General features: G+C 36.6%; 1 protein-coding gene across 1 annotated transcript in view; it reads left to right on the top strand.

Moving 5' to 3' along the window:
• The window catches only part of GTF2A1 (general transcription factor IIA subunit 1), a 44337-nt gene extending 38528 nt beyond the window's left edge, over nt 1–5809 (top strand). Inside the window, exon 9 of the mRNA XM_030319723.1 lies at nt 1552–5809. Within this exon, the coding sequence (XP_030175583.1) occupies nt 1552–1659 (108 nt within the window). The 3' untranslated portion in view covers nt 1660–5809. The remainder of the gene's footprint in view (nt 1–1551) is intronic.
• The last annotated feature ends 8169 nt before the right edge of the window (nt 5810–13978 follow it).

Genomic DNA, 13978 nt, shown 5'->3' with positions numbered 1-13978 from the left:
GGGCAGGCACATGCAAAGGAATGAAACTGGACTGCTATCTTACAACATAAGATGGATTAAAGACTTGAATGTGAGATCTGAAACCATAAAACTAGAAGAAAACGTGGAAGTAAGTTCCTTGACATGGGTCTTGGTGATGATTTTTTAGATTTGGCACCAAAAGCAAAGGCAACAAGAGCAAAAATAAACGGGAATACATTAAACTAAAAAGCTCCTGCACAGCAAAGGAAACCATCAACAAAATGAAAAGGCAGCCTACAGAATAGGAGAAAATACTTGCAAATTATATATCTGATAAAGAGTTAATATCCAAAATGTATGGAAGCTCACTCAGGTCATGATCTCCTGGTTTGTGAGTTTGAGCCCTCCGTCGGGCGCTCGCTCTCTCTCTCTCTCCCTCTCCCCCCCCACCCCCCCTCCTCACTTCTGTCTCTCTCAAAATAAATAAACTTAACAAAATAAAAAGTAAATAAAACAGGGGCAGAAGAACTGAATAGATGTTTTTCCAAAGAAGACGTAAAATGGCCAACAGGTACATGAAAAGGTACTCAACATCACTATCTGTCAGAAATACACATCAAAACCATAATGAGATACCACCTCATACCTGTTAGAATGACTATTATCAAATGACAAGAAAAACAAGTGTTGGTGAGGTTGTGGGAAAAAGGGAATCCTTGTATACCTTCGGTAGGAGTGTAAATTGGTATAGCCACTGTGGACAACTGTGGAGGTTCCTTGAAAAATCAAAAATGGAACCACATATGATCCAGCAGTTCTGCTTCCTGGGTAGTTATTCGAAGGAAATGAAAGCACTAACTCTGAAAGGTTTATGTCCTCCCATGTTCATTGCAGCATAATTTACAGTAGTCGAGACAAGGAAGCAACCTAAGTGTCCATCAGTGGATGGGTGGATAAAGAAAACATGGTATATGTTTATATACACATAATGTATTTGTATATTATTGTATGCAGCCATATAAAAGAAAGGAGGCTTGTTTATGACAACTTGGATGGACCTTGAGAGCATTATGCTAGGTGAAGTAAGTCAGAGAAAGGCACGTACTGTATTATTTCACTTATTTGTGGATTCTACAACAACCAAGCAAAAATAAACCAAAAAACAACTGAACTCATAGAAACAAAATGGTCATTGCCAGAGGCCAGAGGTTGGAGACTGGGGCAAATGTGTGAAGGGGGTCAAAAGTACAAACTTGCAGTTACAAAATAAGTAAGTCCTACAGGTGTGAAATACAGCATGTTGATTATAGGTAATGCCATATTATATATTTGAAAGTTTTCCAAGAGTAGATCTTAAAAGTTCTCATCACAAGAAAACAAATTTGCAACTATATATAGTGATGAGTGTTAATTAGACTTATGATCATTTTATAATACCGAATCATGTTGTGCAGCAGAAACTAATGTTACCTGTTATCTGTCAATTAAAAATAATTTGTAAATGCAATAATGTACAAAAGTTTTTTTGATGTGAATGGGTTTTCGTTTCCTATCTTTTGTATCTCTTACGTTCTTTTTTTGTTTCTTTAGATACACAGAAGTAAAAACAAATGGAAATTTCATCTCAAGGATGGCATTATGAATCTTAATGGAAGAGATTATATATTTTCCAAAGCCATTGGAGATGCAGAATGGTGAAGAGTTGGTTCTTTTATTTTATAAATAAACAAAAGAAACTTAAAAAAAAATTTTAAGTGGACAGTTTGAAACTTGGGACATACACCAACCAAAACTTAACTTCTGCATGTCAGAAAAGTGCAGTAGAATCAAAGCTACTGGAACAAAGAGACCTTGACAACATAGACACTACTTCTAACTGGCAAGCCATGGAACTGTAGCACCTGGGGTTGTTGGGGTGGGGGAGGCTGGGGTTTTGGAAAACCATAATTGTCGATTTTAAATACAGGTACCTGCCACCAGTAATTAGCATGTAAAGCTTTGTCTATATTCCTTCCTCCAACTTGGGTTCAATCAGAAGATATTTGTTGGAACGAACTGAAGAAAATTCCCTTTTGATAGATTGACCTGAAACTGCTTATTGTATGTGGTTATATTTGGTAAAAATTGCGTGTGAGCTTTTTACAAAAGGGTAAGAATTATGGTGTTGAATTTTAATTCACTTGTATAAGGAAACAATTTAGAACTCTCATAATAGGTCTTAAATATTTTTACTAGCTATTCTCCCTCAGTAATATATACCTCTTCCTTCCCTGCTTTATGAAACATCTGTTTAAGAGTTAAAGGAAGTAATCAGTGATCACAGTTTGGAGACAAAATTTGACCCAGGAATGGATATTTATTTTAATTAGGTTCTCATTAAATGTAATTTAAAGACTAGGGTCTCATTGAGTTGAGCAGAATTAAAATGATGACTTCGGTTTCCTTCCAGAAAAATCATATTTTTTTTTTGTTGTTGTTTTTTAGTCCCATACCTTAAAAAGAAACCCCGGAGTGGCTCCTCAGGAATACAGTTTTAGTTCACAGAGGTACCATCTAGCTGAAATTACATACACATGAATAGATAGATTTTTTTTCCTGTTGGACTGAAGAATATGCTTATATATGTGTTTAATCTTTAAGCTAAATATTCAGATAATTCTCTGTATTGATTGAAGCATTCATTGGGCAGGTGGTGAGGACCTGGATTTTTCTTAAACGATTCAGTAACTATTAAAGTTTCCTGTATTTACTAGTAAAGAATTTAAAAACTCTTCTAATTGGGGAAAAAAAAACACTTTTAATTGCAACTTTGTAATTTGAGGGGAAATTTTGGGGGTTAGAGGGGGATGGGCCACTAAGTACATATTTACCTCTCTTTGATTTGGTGGCCCTTCCAGGCCATTGATAATGTATACATGGGCTCCAGTTTGCACATCGAGAAGAAAGCATAGAAATTTGACTTGTATATTAAGAATAATAGAAATTTAATATGTATATTAAGAATACACAGCTCTGTATTCTGTAAGGGGCTCTAAAGAACAATGTGGCAGTGCTGTGTTCCGTGTGAACTAGTTGCCTGGGAGAACTGTAGGATCACTTGTCTTCACCTATATTTTCTTATAACTAATTCTTTTCATGGTCTATCTTGGCAAAATTCACATGTGGTAAAGTTACTCATATATTGATTTTTTTTTAAGTCTTCCATTTTTGTCTTCCTTTTTATTTGCCTTTATATGTGTTTCTAGAAGTAACATAGAAACGCTTTACATTGCAAAGAGAAACTGTGAGCTATTATATGTTTGTTTTTTTTAACACAGATCTTTAAACTTCTCAAAAAGGCAAATCAGTTTGTGTGTGTGTGTGTGTGCGTGCGTGTGCGTACTTACTTCCCACCCCACATACCATCTTGGACCCTTTAACTTATGTTCTGAACTTTGGTGTAAATGATGGTTTCTAGCATGCTAGTAGTTAGGTTTTATTTAGATGCCATTAACTGGTAATACGGTTTTAATTTTTACTCTATTTAGTTTTTTGGAGGTGAGGTTTATTTACCCCACTACTCTCAAAGCACACACAGGTTTTTTTTGTTAGTGAGACTGGGAGAAGAGAAGGGAGGGGGTGAAATCACAGAAGTCCTGTTGTTCATTTGTCCTTCAGTATAGTTGTTAGTAGGTTTATATTTACCCAATGAAGAAGTCAATGACCTGAACTACCTATAAAAGTTTAGCAGTGCTGCAATGTTGATTGAAACCCTTTGGCTATCTCGTAGTTCTGCTACTGAACCTTGGATTACTATATGATATTCAGCTCATGTTTTGGGCCCTCTATGTAGACAAACATTTGTATTCATAGTAGAATTGTGTACTGGCCTGTTTTTATAACGTTTTCAAACATGAACAACCACTGCTTTCAGAATGACTCACTAGGGCTATTTTGAAGCAGGAAATAACCATTTGTATTTGCACCTGTATATTGCATATTAATTATGGCATACTTGGCAAATGCTTTTCTTTTACCTGTGAAAATTCTGAAAGCTGGTCCAAACAACACTGCATACCAAATTGTGCTCTTCTATATTACTGCGTGTTCCTTTTTAATCAAATAGAATGTTTTAGTTTTATTATAGTGGCTTGCTATAAGAATGCCACTTGCTTCTCTTTTACTGTACTTGAATTCTTAATCATGCTTTTAATGTATTTAACAAATCATTTCATTAGGTTCCATAAAATGTCATTCCTTTGAAAAGGCAAGGATTCCCACTTTCAGATTTTGAAAATGAAAATAACATGTTACTTTAAAGAGGGAAAGTAGTTCAGACTTGGTATTATGAAAATAAGTAAAGGTTTCAGAAGAAGATTAGTTTAGATTTGCACAGATGGTGATGGCACCTTTTATTCCAAAAAAAAAAAAAAAAGATTAATGTTAACAGTGCTAAGGAAAATTTACACAAAATTCTGGGTAAAGTGGGGAAATGTGTGCCTTTCAGTATATGTACCCTTTTTTGGTGGTCATTTGTATAATCAGACCATTTGAATTGCCTGAGAGCACATTTAATTTCTGTAGAGAGCCACATTTGGCTAAACCAACTCTAATGTGCAATTAGTTTCTAGAGTAAAATGTCTGTTATATGAGGGGGATCTTTATATTGGGCTTTTATATTTTTTTTTAAATGTTCACATTTAACATTTCTTTCTGTTAATTAAATGCCATCATATCACATTTATATTGTTGCCTCTTAAAATCAAAGCCACCTTGATGTTATTCTTAGGAATACATCAGGATCTGAGCGATGTGTATAGTGATTAAAATGTGTTCTTGAAGAGCGTATTCTAATAGATTTTCGTTTTAGACAGCAAGAACATAAAAATATAATAGCTTTTGTATAAAGATTTTCTTTTGCTATATGAAAATCAAGGATTTGGTTTTCTTTTTTCTGGATTTTATGGAGGAATAAAAAGGGTTGACTCCCTCTAAGAGTAATTTTTGGTTATCTTATAGCAATAATGTCACCATTCTTTTCAAAAGGTAAATATGCCTTGTACAGGAATGTAGACATAATTTCCTCTTGGGAGTTCCCTTTATAACTTTGCATTTTCTTCCACTTGAGAAAATTCCTATATTTTCAGATTATTTCATCTTGAACTTTTTTGAGCTTTTGTGCAATGGAATATTTTATTGATCCATCTTTGTACATTTTCATTTTATCTCATGTCTGTTTCCCATCTATCTGTCAGCTATTTCAGATTTTGAATTCATTGGTTAAAACATAGTTGCTTTAAATAGTTCCTCATGAGTTTATGTTAAATAGTTTTGCATTTTAATCTATTATGCTATGGAAATTATTCTCAAGTTTATAATTCCCTTTTTAAGCCTGCCTTAGTCTATCTTTTGTCATTTTTATGATTTAAGGAAGAACTTTAAGCACCGAGCTTACTATTTTTGTTTATTTTGAGGAACAAGAGAACAAGAACAAGTTCTTCCCTTAAGGGAAGAACTACATGGAATTAGTAACTACTATTTTAGTCAAGGTTCCTTAAATCAGTCCAGTATGTGTCAGGGCTACAATTTTGGGGGAGGGGCTAATCCTTTTGCTGTTCTGAGCTACTATTGTCAACTGCTGTTGTACATACTGTTATGTGTAAGGGCGTAAATATATTTATTATGTTTGTAAAATTCATTCTGTACAATTGCAGATCAAGGTTGCTCTTCTGTGATATACAGGATATTATGTTTTAAAGACCATCTTGGAATACAATTAGAGAACTTAGTATTTTGATGTACTAAGACCTATTTTAAGTTTAATATTTTACCTTTGCAAAAACTTTAATTAAAGATGTTATTTAAAAAAGAGTAATGTTGCTTGCTTTGTTTACTAGTGTATAATATTATGTAGCTAACTGAATAAAACTATACAGTTTAGAAAGGAAAATACATTGTTAAGTTCCATTTATCAAAAAAGGTATCATTAAGTTCTATACCTTTAAGTAGGGTGGGATGACAATCTGAATTATTAAACTGTATTACAAATTCAGAGTAGCTTTAAAAAGAATAGTTGTATTTTCCAGGCACCAACAAAATGTAACTAAAATTGATAAAATTGACATATTAAGTAATTCTCCAAAGAATAGATTACTTACGATAGAATTATATGAGGACATGTTTTTAAATTATTCTGTTTAGCTAAATCTTTTCTTTAGTTCAGAGTTTGTAAGTAAATGCATAACAGGAGAATTGAATTATTGAGGTTTGTATTACATATTATATATATTTTGTGTTATTTTAGAAGGTATTAAATAATTAGGCATTTAATTTTACAGTTAATCCAAATGAATCATTAAGAAGCTTGGGGTAGTTTTTGTTTTTGTATTTTTTAAATTCTGCTGCTACTTTAGGAAACCAAGTTTTAACAAAATCCTAATAAAGACATTTATTGCCAGCAAATCTTGTATTTTTGCAGTTTAAGCTACTATGTTGATCTTAACCATTTTGGCCTCAGTTTCTCCATCTGTAAAATGATGACAATCTGGTTTTGAAGACTGAGGTATAATGCATGTAAAGCTCTCAGAATTGTGCTTGGTAACAGCAAGCACTCAGATGTCACAAGTTACTAATTTTGTAATTATATACATTTAAAATGATTGGTGGAGCTGAAAAACGTTTTTTTAATGGTGGCAAATAGCAAAAGAGAATGTCATCTGATTAAGCTGAGGCAGTGAAAGATTTGGTTACAACCAAACAAATTAAGCCTGGGAGGTTGAGTCAGTAAAGCAAGGGCTGTAGCAGAAAGTGCCTGTGGGAAGAAAAGTGAAGGATAGGTATAGGGGATGGTAATGAAACATGGTGTGAAGGCTTTAAGCTTTTTTTTTTCTCCCCACAAGTAAACATAGTCTGAATTATATATCTAAATTGGTTGAATTTTCCCAAAGCTAAAACTAGTAGAATTACAACATTTGTAAAAATTATCAATGGATTCTTCCCAATTCATTTATGGAGAAAAACATTGATATTGAGATATCGTTATAAAAGATTTTGAAGTTCTTCATTTTGTTACCTGATTCTGACCTGAATCTTCTAGTGATTGTTGGCAGTCCTACTTCTGGAGGTAAGTGGCCTTTGTGTCAACCCTCCTACTCCTCAGCCAAGGAAGAGGCAGATAGAAGTAGTTGCTTGCTTTTGTTTGTTTTGAAATACAATTTTCTTAGTCTGAGAGGGTATTGAGCACAAGCATATATTAACTCTCTCATTCAATTCACTCTGTAGTGACCTCCCATGGGCCGGGAACTGTGATCAGTTCTGGAGGACCAAGAGATAAGACAGTTGCTGTCTTTGAAAAGCAGTGATGTTGAGGAGTGCCTGGGTGACGCAGTTGGTTAAGCATCTGACCAATGATAATCTCATGGTTTGTGATTTTGAGCCCTGCTTTGGGCTCTGTGCTGACAGTGCAGAGCCTGCTTGGGATTCTCTCTCCCTCTTTGTCCGTCCCCTGCTCGCTCTCTCACTCTATCTCAAAAATAAACATAAAAAAAAAATGTTGAATTGTTGGGTTCTAATTCTAGTATAGATTGGATTAAGAGCAGTGTGAACTTGGATGTGTTACCAAACCTGACTACCTCTGGGTTGTTGTGAAGGTGGTGAGATAATGCATATGTTGCATTTAGCACACTGTTTGGCACATGGTAACTGCTCAGTAAATGTCTATATACCCATATAATTTAGTAAAGAATAATGGCCCCAGAGGAGTTCTTAGGTTAGCTAGGTTAATTGTGTGAGTTTTCCTAATCTTCCTATCTTAATAGAAACAGGTTAACAGCCTGTGACGATGCCTCTGCAATTGTATTCAGGGACCCAGAAGAATTAATATTTGAATTATATTGGGCACTGAGTTTATCAATAAGAAATAGAGAATTCTAGAAGCATAACTGTAGTTGTAGCCTTCACATTGGAAACAAATTTTGTGTTCTTGAATCAAGAATGTTCTGAATCTTTACTTACCTTCAAACTTCACCTTTCCAAAGGTGGTGGAATTGAAATGATACCAGTTACCTCCTAAGCACTTCTCGAATAGCCCACTTCCTCAAACACAAGGTTGTAGAAACAATTCATTCCTATTTCTATTTCCCTATTCAAACCTGGTGCATCAGTAACTACTGGGATTTGAAGCTTAGTGTCATCTGCATCTATATCTTCTTCCCTAGTCTTCTCCAATATTAATAAATGGCTCTACTGCCTACCAGGTGCTCAAAACAAAACCCAAGAGTCATCCCTGAAACCTCCACCCCCCCCCTCACTTTATCACATCCAAATCTATCAGCAAGTTTTGCAGGGTCTACTGTCAATATGTACATGGACAACTTCTATTTTTGCTGATTACCTAGTGTAAGTCACCCCTAAGCCAGAATGTCATCAACCAGTCTGACAAAGCTTTGTTGTACTTGACCTTTCATATGAAGGGAGAAAAAGTGGGTCAAGCTCCCTCAACCGGATTGCAAATGTATCCATCAGAGACCCCCACCACGGCCTATCTCTGTGAGAGGATGGGGGCCCCTGCCTGTTATTCTTCTGCTTGCCTTGACTTTGGTAGATTTGTCTCACTAAAGCCCATTGACTCATATCCATGTGGAATTCATTTAAAGTCCTGATGCACAAATGGCAACCACATAGGGACCCATCTGGCAACACAAGCATGCAAAATTCAATTCCTAAGCAAGGCATTTGCACCTGATTTTGCCCTTTGCCTGCAACACTCTTCCTTTAGATCTTTTAGAAGATTTTTTAAAAAATTTTTAAAAATGTTCTTTATTTTTGAGTGGCAGAGAGAGAGAGAGAGTCATGGAGGGGCAGAGAGAGAGGGAGACAGAATCCAAAGCAGGCTGCAGGCTCTGAGCTGTCAGCACAGAGCCCGATGCAGGGCCCAAACTCACCAACTGTGGGGTCATGACCTGAGCTGAAGTCAGACGCTCAACCAACTGAGCCACCCAGGCGCCCCTCCCTTTAGATCTTTATAGTCTGAGAATCAAGAACATTGAGACCATTGAGACCTCCTAATGATTTGTCTTTTCTTGTTCCATGTTTGTTCTAACTTTCTTTTATTAATACAGACAATTGATATTTTCCATATATAATGGTCTCATAAAAATTTATAAGATACTCCACAAGGGAAAATGGACACATAGAACAAAGAAGTCAGTTCTTCAAAGAAGAAAGGCAAATGTCAATTAATTGGCCTTTTTCATAATTGAAGGAATACAAAAGACAATAAGAAATTATTTTTTTATATCTGTCAAATGACTAGAAGAAAGAATGACCTGTCATGGTCAGGGTGTGGGTAAATGAGCTTTAAGATAGATTGCTTGTGGAAGTGTAAATTGATACAAACTTTCTGGTGGACAGAGGAAACAAAAAACACAAATGCTTAGAGTCAGGAAAGGGGGATGATGTAGAAAGGTACAGAAGTTTATCCAAAGAGGCTTGATTGTAGTGAGCATGGGAGAAGACATATTTGGGGGAGGAAATAAAAAGATTCATATTTGATATATTTTTAAGTGTGTGGTGCCTGTTAAGGCATCCAGGTTGAGGTATCAAGATGTCAAGTTGGACATAAGCAGATGAGCTCAGGAATGTCTGAGCTAAATAATATCTTTGGAAATTATTATCATATGGAGAACATTTAAAGCCGTAGAAATGATTCACCTAAGCAAGAGCACAAAGAGAGATAACAGAGAAAGGAAGAGGGTCCAAGATCAATCCTAAAGGCACTCCCAAGGCAGAGATTGGGAAGAAGAGTAGTTAACAACTGGCTACATAATTTGCAGAACCTAATTAATGCAAAATGAAAATGTGGGGCCCTTTGTTCGAAACTTACTAAAAATTTCAAGACGGTGACAGCAGAGCATTAAACCAAGAGTGAAGCCCTGTGTGGCTGCACATGTCACACGTCCTTGAAGCTGTATCTGAGAATCAGTGGGGTGAATGAGGAAGCAAGGCCGGTAAAGTAGGAAGAAAGGGGAGAAGCTGTTAGTAAGGACAGTGTTTTGGTGAGGATTAGGCCATCCTACTGCTCTGGCTATGGTCATGGTTTCAGGGGTGGGAGTGTGACCTAAGAAGTCATTCTGTGAACTTTGGGACTCTTGCTTGAAATACTCAAAATTTCTCTTGGCAGATTGGAATGAGGAAGCACGTAGCTCCAGTTGAACTAGCAGCTATTCTATGACCTTGAGGAGAATCAAGCTTTATAGACACAGGACACAGAGAGGCAGAGCAGAAGATGGAAAGAAACAATATCCTTAATGACACAACTCAGTAGGTAATTTATTCCATTTCTAGTTATCATAGATAATGATTTTATATTTTCTGTTTAGCATTCTTTTTCTTTATTTCTTCTCCCTCTGCCCCTTGCTTTCCATTAGCTGTATACAATTTTCTGCATTTTCCCTTGCTGATTTGCTGGCTTGGTTTAGGCTTAGGTTATGAGACTGTGTCTTTACTCTCATGCTTCCTTAGAATTGCAGGGGCCTATATGCATATCCGTGGATACATAGTGGAAAATACTATAGAGTGAAATAACACAGGCTTTGGAACCAGATTGATCTGAAGTCTAGTGCCAGCCATACCTACATTCTCTGAGCCTTGATTCCCTCATCTGAAAAATGGACATAATAATGGTTATCTTTCATCTTTGTTGGGAGGTACAGTATGTGTAAAGTGTAGGGCACATGTTAGACTCTGAAAATATTTTATTATGTTGGTAAAAAGGGCTTTAGGGTTCTTCTGGTTTGAGTTTCATATTCTACACTTGAATCTTTAAAATGCCAAAATGTGATGCAAAGTGGCCGATGTTGTGCAACTAATAAAAGGTATAGCCAGAAGGTCTACCTAGGTAGGTTGCCTTTCCATTTCTCGAGGCAGGCAACCTATAGTGATGTTACATGACCATGATTTGTTGAACTTGATTAATCATATACAATAGTGCTTATTTATTCTTATTTGCAATACAAGAATAGGACTTCTCTTCCTACACCCAGCCTACTTTATGTATTTATACCAAATGCATGTGTTCCTTGGCATTGAGTCTGTGTCCCATTTGACAACCTGTCAGCCCGTCCTGTTGGTTTTAAGAACAGATACAAAATGATTTATAAAAATACCTCATAAATAAATTTATATATATATATCCCATTTAACTCAAAGTCGAGTAATTACCCTCCTAGACTTTCTATCTTCTCCAAGGCTTATTGGTGAGAAGCTGCTGAAAGCTTTGTTGTCTTTTCAAAATAAAAGTCAACTTTATTCTGAAAGGCAAGCTTTGAGGGCCAGAGAGGGATACCTGGGGACCATCAGAATGTCTGTGTTTACTTAGCCTTGTACCTCCTTGTGTGAAATACGCCTAACTGTAATCAGAGAAACAGCCACAGCTGGCTGCTTTGCTGTTTTAAATCTCAGGGAACTCCATTTAATGGAGTAATTTCTATTCCTTCATAGTCACCTGTTTACAAGAGTTCTAAAAATATGAAAAAGCTCAACATCTGAAAACTTTACATATCCCATAGGATGAGGGAAATTTAGGAGTCATTGGGGTCAGTTTTGTTTTGTTTTGTTTTGTTTTGTTTTGTTTTAGGGATAGCTGCTTGGAGGCCATGATGCTGATCACAATTTAGGGGATTATGAGCAGCCTCCAGAGAAGAATATTCTATAGGGTTCCATAGGGGTGAATATTGAGTCACTGGACTATACATTCCATTAGGGCTTTGACTGTCTTTCAAGTTCATAACTATATTTCCAGGACTGGACTCTGTGCGAGGCATGTAGAAGTACACATGTGTTGAATGAATGAGTGATGAGTGAATAAAAGTGATGCATTGGTTAATTGGAAGGAAGTCAGAGACCTATGTCCTTCATTTTGAAAAGAGCTCGCTGACTTTCCTGCACAGCCATGGGGACTTCCACATTGTGGATAGCACAGGGGAGGGTGGCAGTGCAGGGCAGGGCAAGCAGTCCAGGAAAACCAAGAATTCCAGCCAGCTTAGTTTTGACAGATGATGAGAATAAAAGCTCCCTATGGCTGTTTCATTTCAACAGGATGAATGAGAGATCTTTGTGGTTTAGTCTTCACAGAACACTCTACCTGTTTCGTTTCATGCCAAGCAGGATGGAGGGCAGGGCTGTGCCTCTGTTTCTGGAAGTAGGAAGTGGTTCCTTACCAGCCTCTGTATCTAGAAACAGGGGCCAAAATCTCCAGGTACCCAGTCTGATGCTTGCACTCAAGACTTTGACTTTTTTTTTTCAGTTCTTTTAATGTGTTAAAGGATAGAAACATAAAATTTACCATTTTAATAGTTTTAAGTGTGCAGCTTATGGTATTAAACACATTTATAAAGAGCTACCCTCACCACCATGCATCTTTAGAACTCTTTTCGTCTTATAAAACTGAAATTCTATGCCCATTAAACAGTAACCTCCATTCTTCCTTTTCCTCAGCCCCTGATAACCACCCTTCTACTTTCTGTGACTTTAAGTATAGCACCTCAGTGAACTCATGCATTTTTTATCTCTTTTTGACTGGTTTATGTCACTTAGCACAATGTCCTCAGGTTTAACCATGCTGTCAAATGTGTCAGAATTTCCTGCCTTTTTAAGGCTGAATAATATCTTATTGTGTGTATTTACCACAGTTTGCTTATCTAAATTTATCCGTTGATGGACCGTTAGGTTGCTTCTGTTTTTGGTATTGTGAATAATACTGCTATGAACATGGGTATACAAATGTCTCTTTGAGACCCTGCTTTCAGTTTTGCAGGGGTAGGGAGGGAGTGATGTTGATGTATCATACGGTAATTCTATGTTTAATTTTTTGAGGAACTGCCATACTGTTTTCCGCAGCAACGGTACCATTTTATATTCCCACCAACAGTGTGCAAGGGTTCCAATTTCTCCACATCCTTGAGGACACTTGTTTGATTTTTGTTTGCTTGTTTTTCTCTTTGTTGCCATCCTCGTGAGGTGGTATCTCATTGTGGTTTTGGTTTGCATTTCTTTAATGATTAGTGATATTGAGCATCTTTTCATGTGTTTATGGACCATCTGTATGCCTTCTTTGGAGAAATGTCTGTTTAAGTCTTTTGCCCATTTCTGACTCAAATTGTTTGTTTTTGTTGTTGAGTTTTAGAAGTTTTCTTTCTTTTTTCTTTTTTGTTTAAGAGAGAACCACTTACTATTTATTGCTTAATTTTTCCCAACTTCCAAGTTTCTCATCTTTTTTTTTTCAATATATGAAATTTATTGTCAAATTGGTTTCCATACAACACCCAGTGCTCATCCCAAAAGGTGCTCTCCTCAATACCCATCCCCCACCCTCCCCTCCCTCCCTCCCCCCATCAACCCTCAGTTTGTTCTCAGTTTTTAAGAGTCTCTCATGCTTTGGCTCTCTCCCACTCTAACCTCTTTTTTTTTTTTTTTCTTTCTTCCCCTCCCCCATGGGTTTCTGTTAAGTTTCTCAGGATCCACATAAGAGTGAAACCATATGGTATATGTCTTTCTCTGTATGGCTTATTTCACTTAGCATCACACTCTCCAGTTCCATCCACGTTGCTACAAAGGGCCATATTTCATTCTTTATCATTGCCATGTAGTACTCCATTGTGTATATAAACCACAATTTTTTTATCCATTCATCAGTTGATGGACATTTAGGCTCTTTCCACAATTTGGCTATTGTTGAGAGTGCTGCTATAAACATTGGGGTACCAGTGCCCCTATGCATCAGTATTCCTGTATCCCTTGAGTAAATTCCTAGCAGTGCTATTGCTAGGTCATAGGGTAGGTCTATTTTTAATTTTCTGAGGAACCTCCACACTGTTTTCCAGAGTGGCTGCACCAGTTTGCATTCCCACCAACAGTGCAAGAGGGTTCCCGTTTCTCCACATCCTCTCCAGCATCTATAGTCTCCTGATTTGTTCATTTTGGCCACTCTGACTGGCGTGAGGTGATATCTGAGTGTGGTTTTGATTTGTATTTCCCTGAT

The sequence above is a fragment of the Lynx canadensis genome, chromosome B3 (genome assembly GCF_007474595.2).
Source record: "Lynx canadensis isolate LIC74 chromosome B3, mLynCan4.pri.v2, whole genome shotgun sequence".
Taxonomy (NCBI): Eukaryota; Metazoa; Chordata; class Mammalia; order Carnivora; family Felidae; genus Lynx; species Lynx canadensis.
The sequence above is the reverse complement of the archived record's forward strand: the minus strand, read 5'-3'. Positions and strand labels throughout refer to the sequence as shown.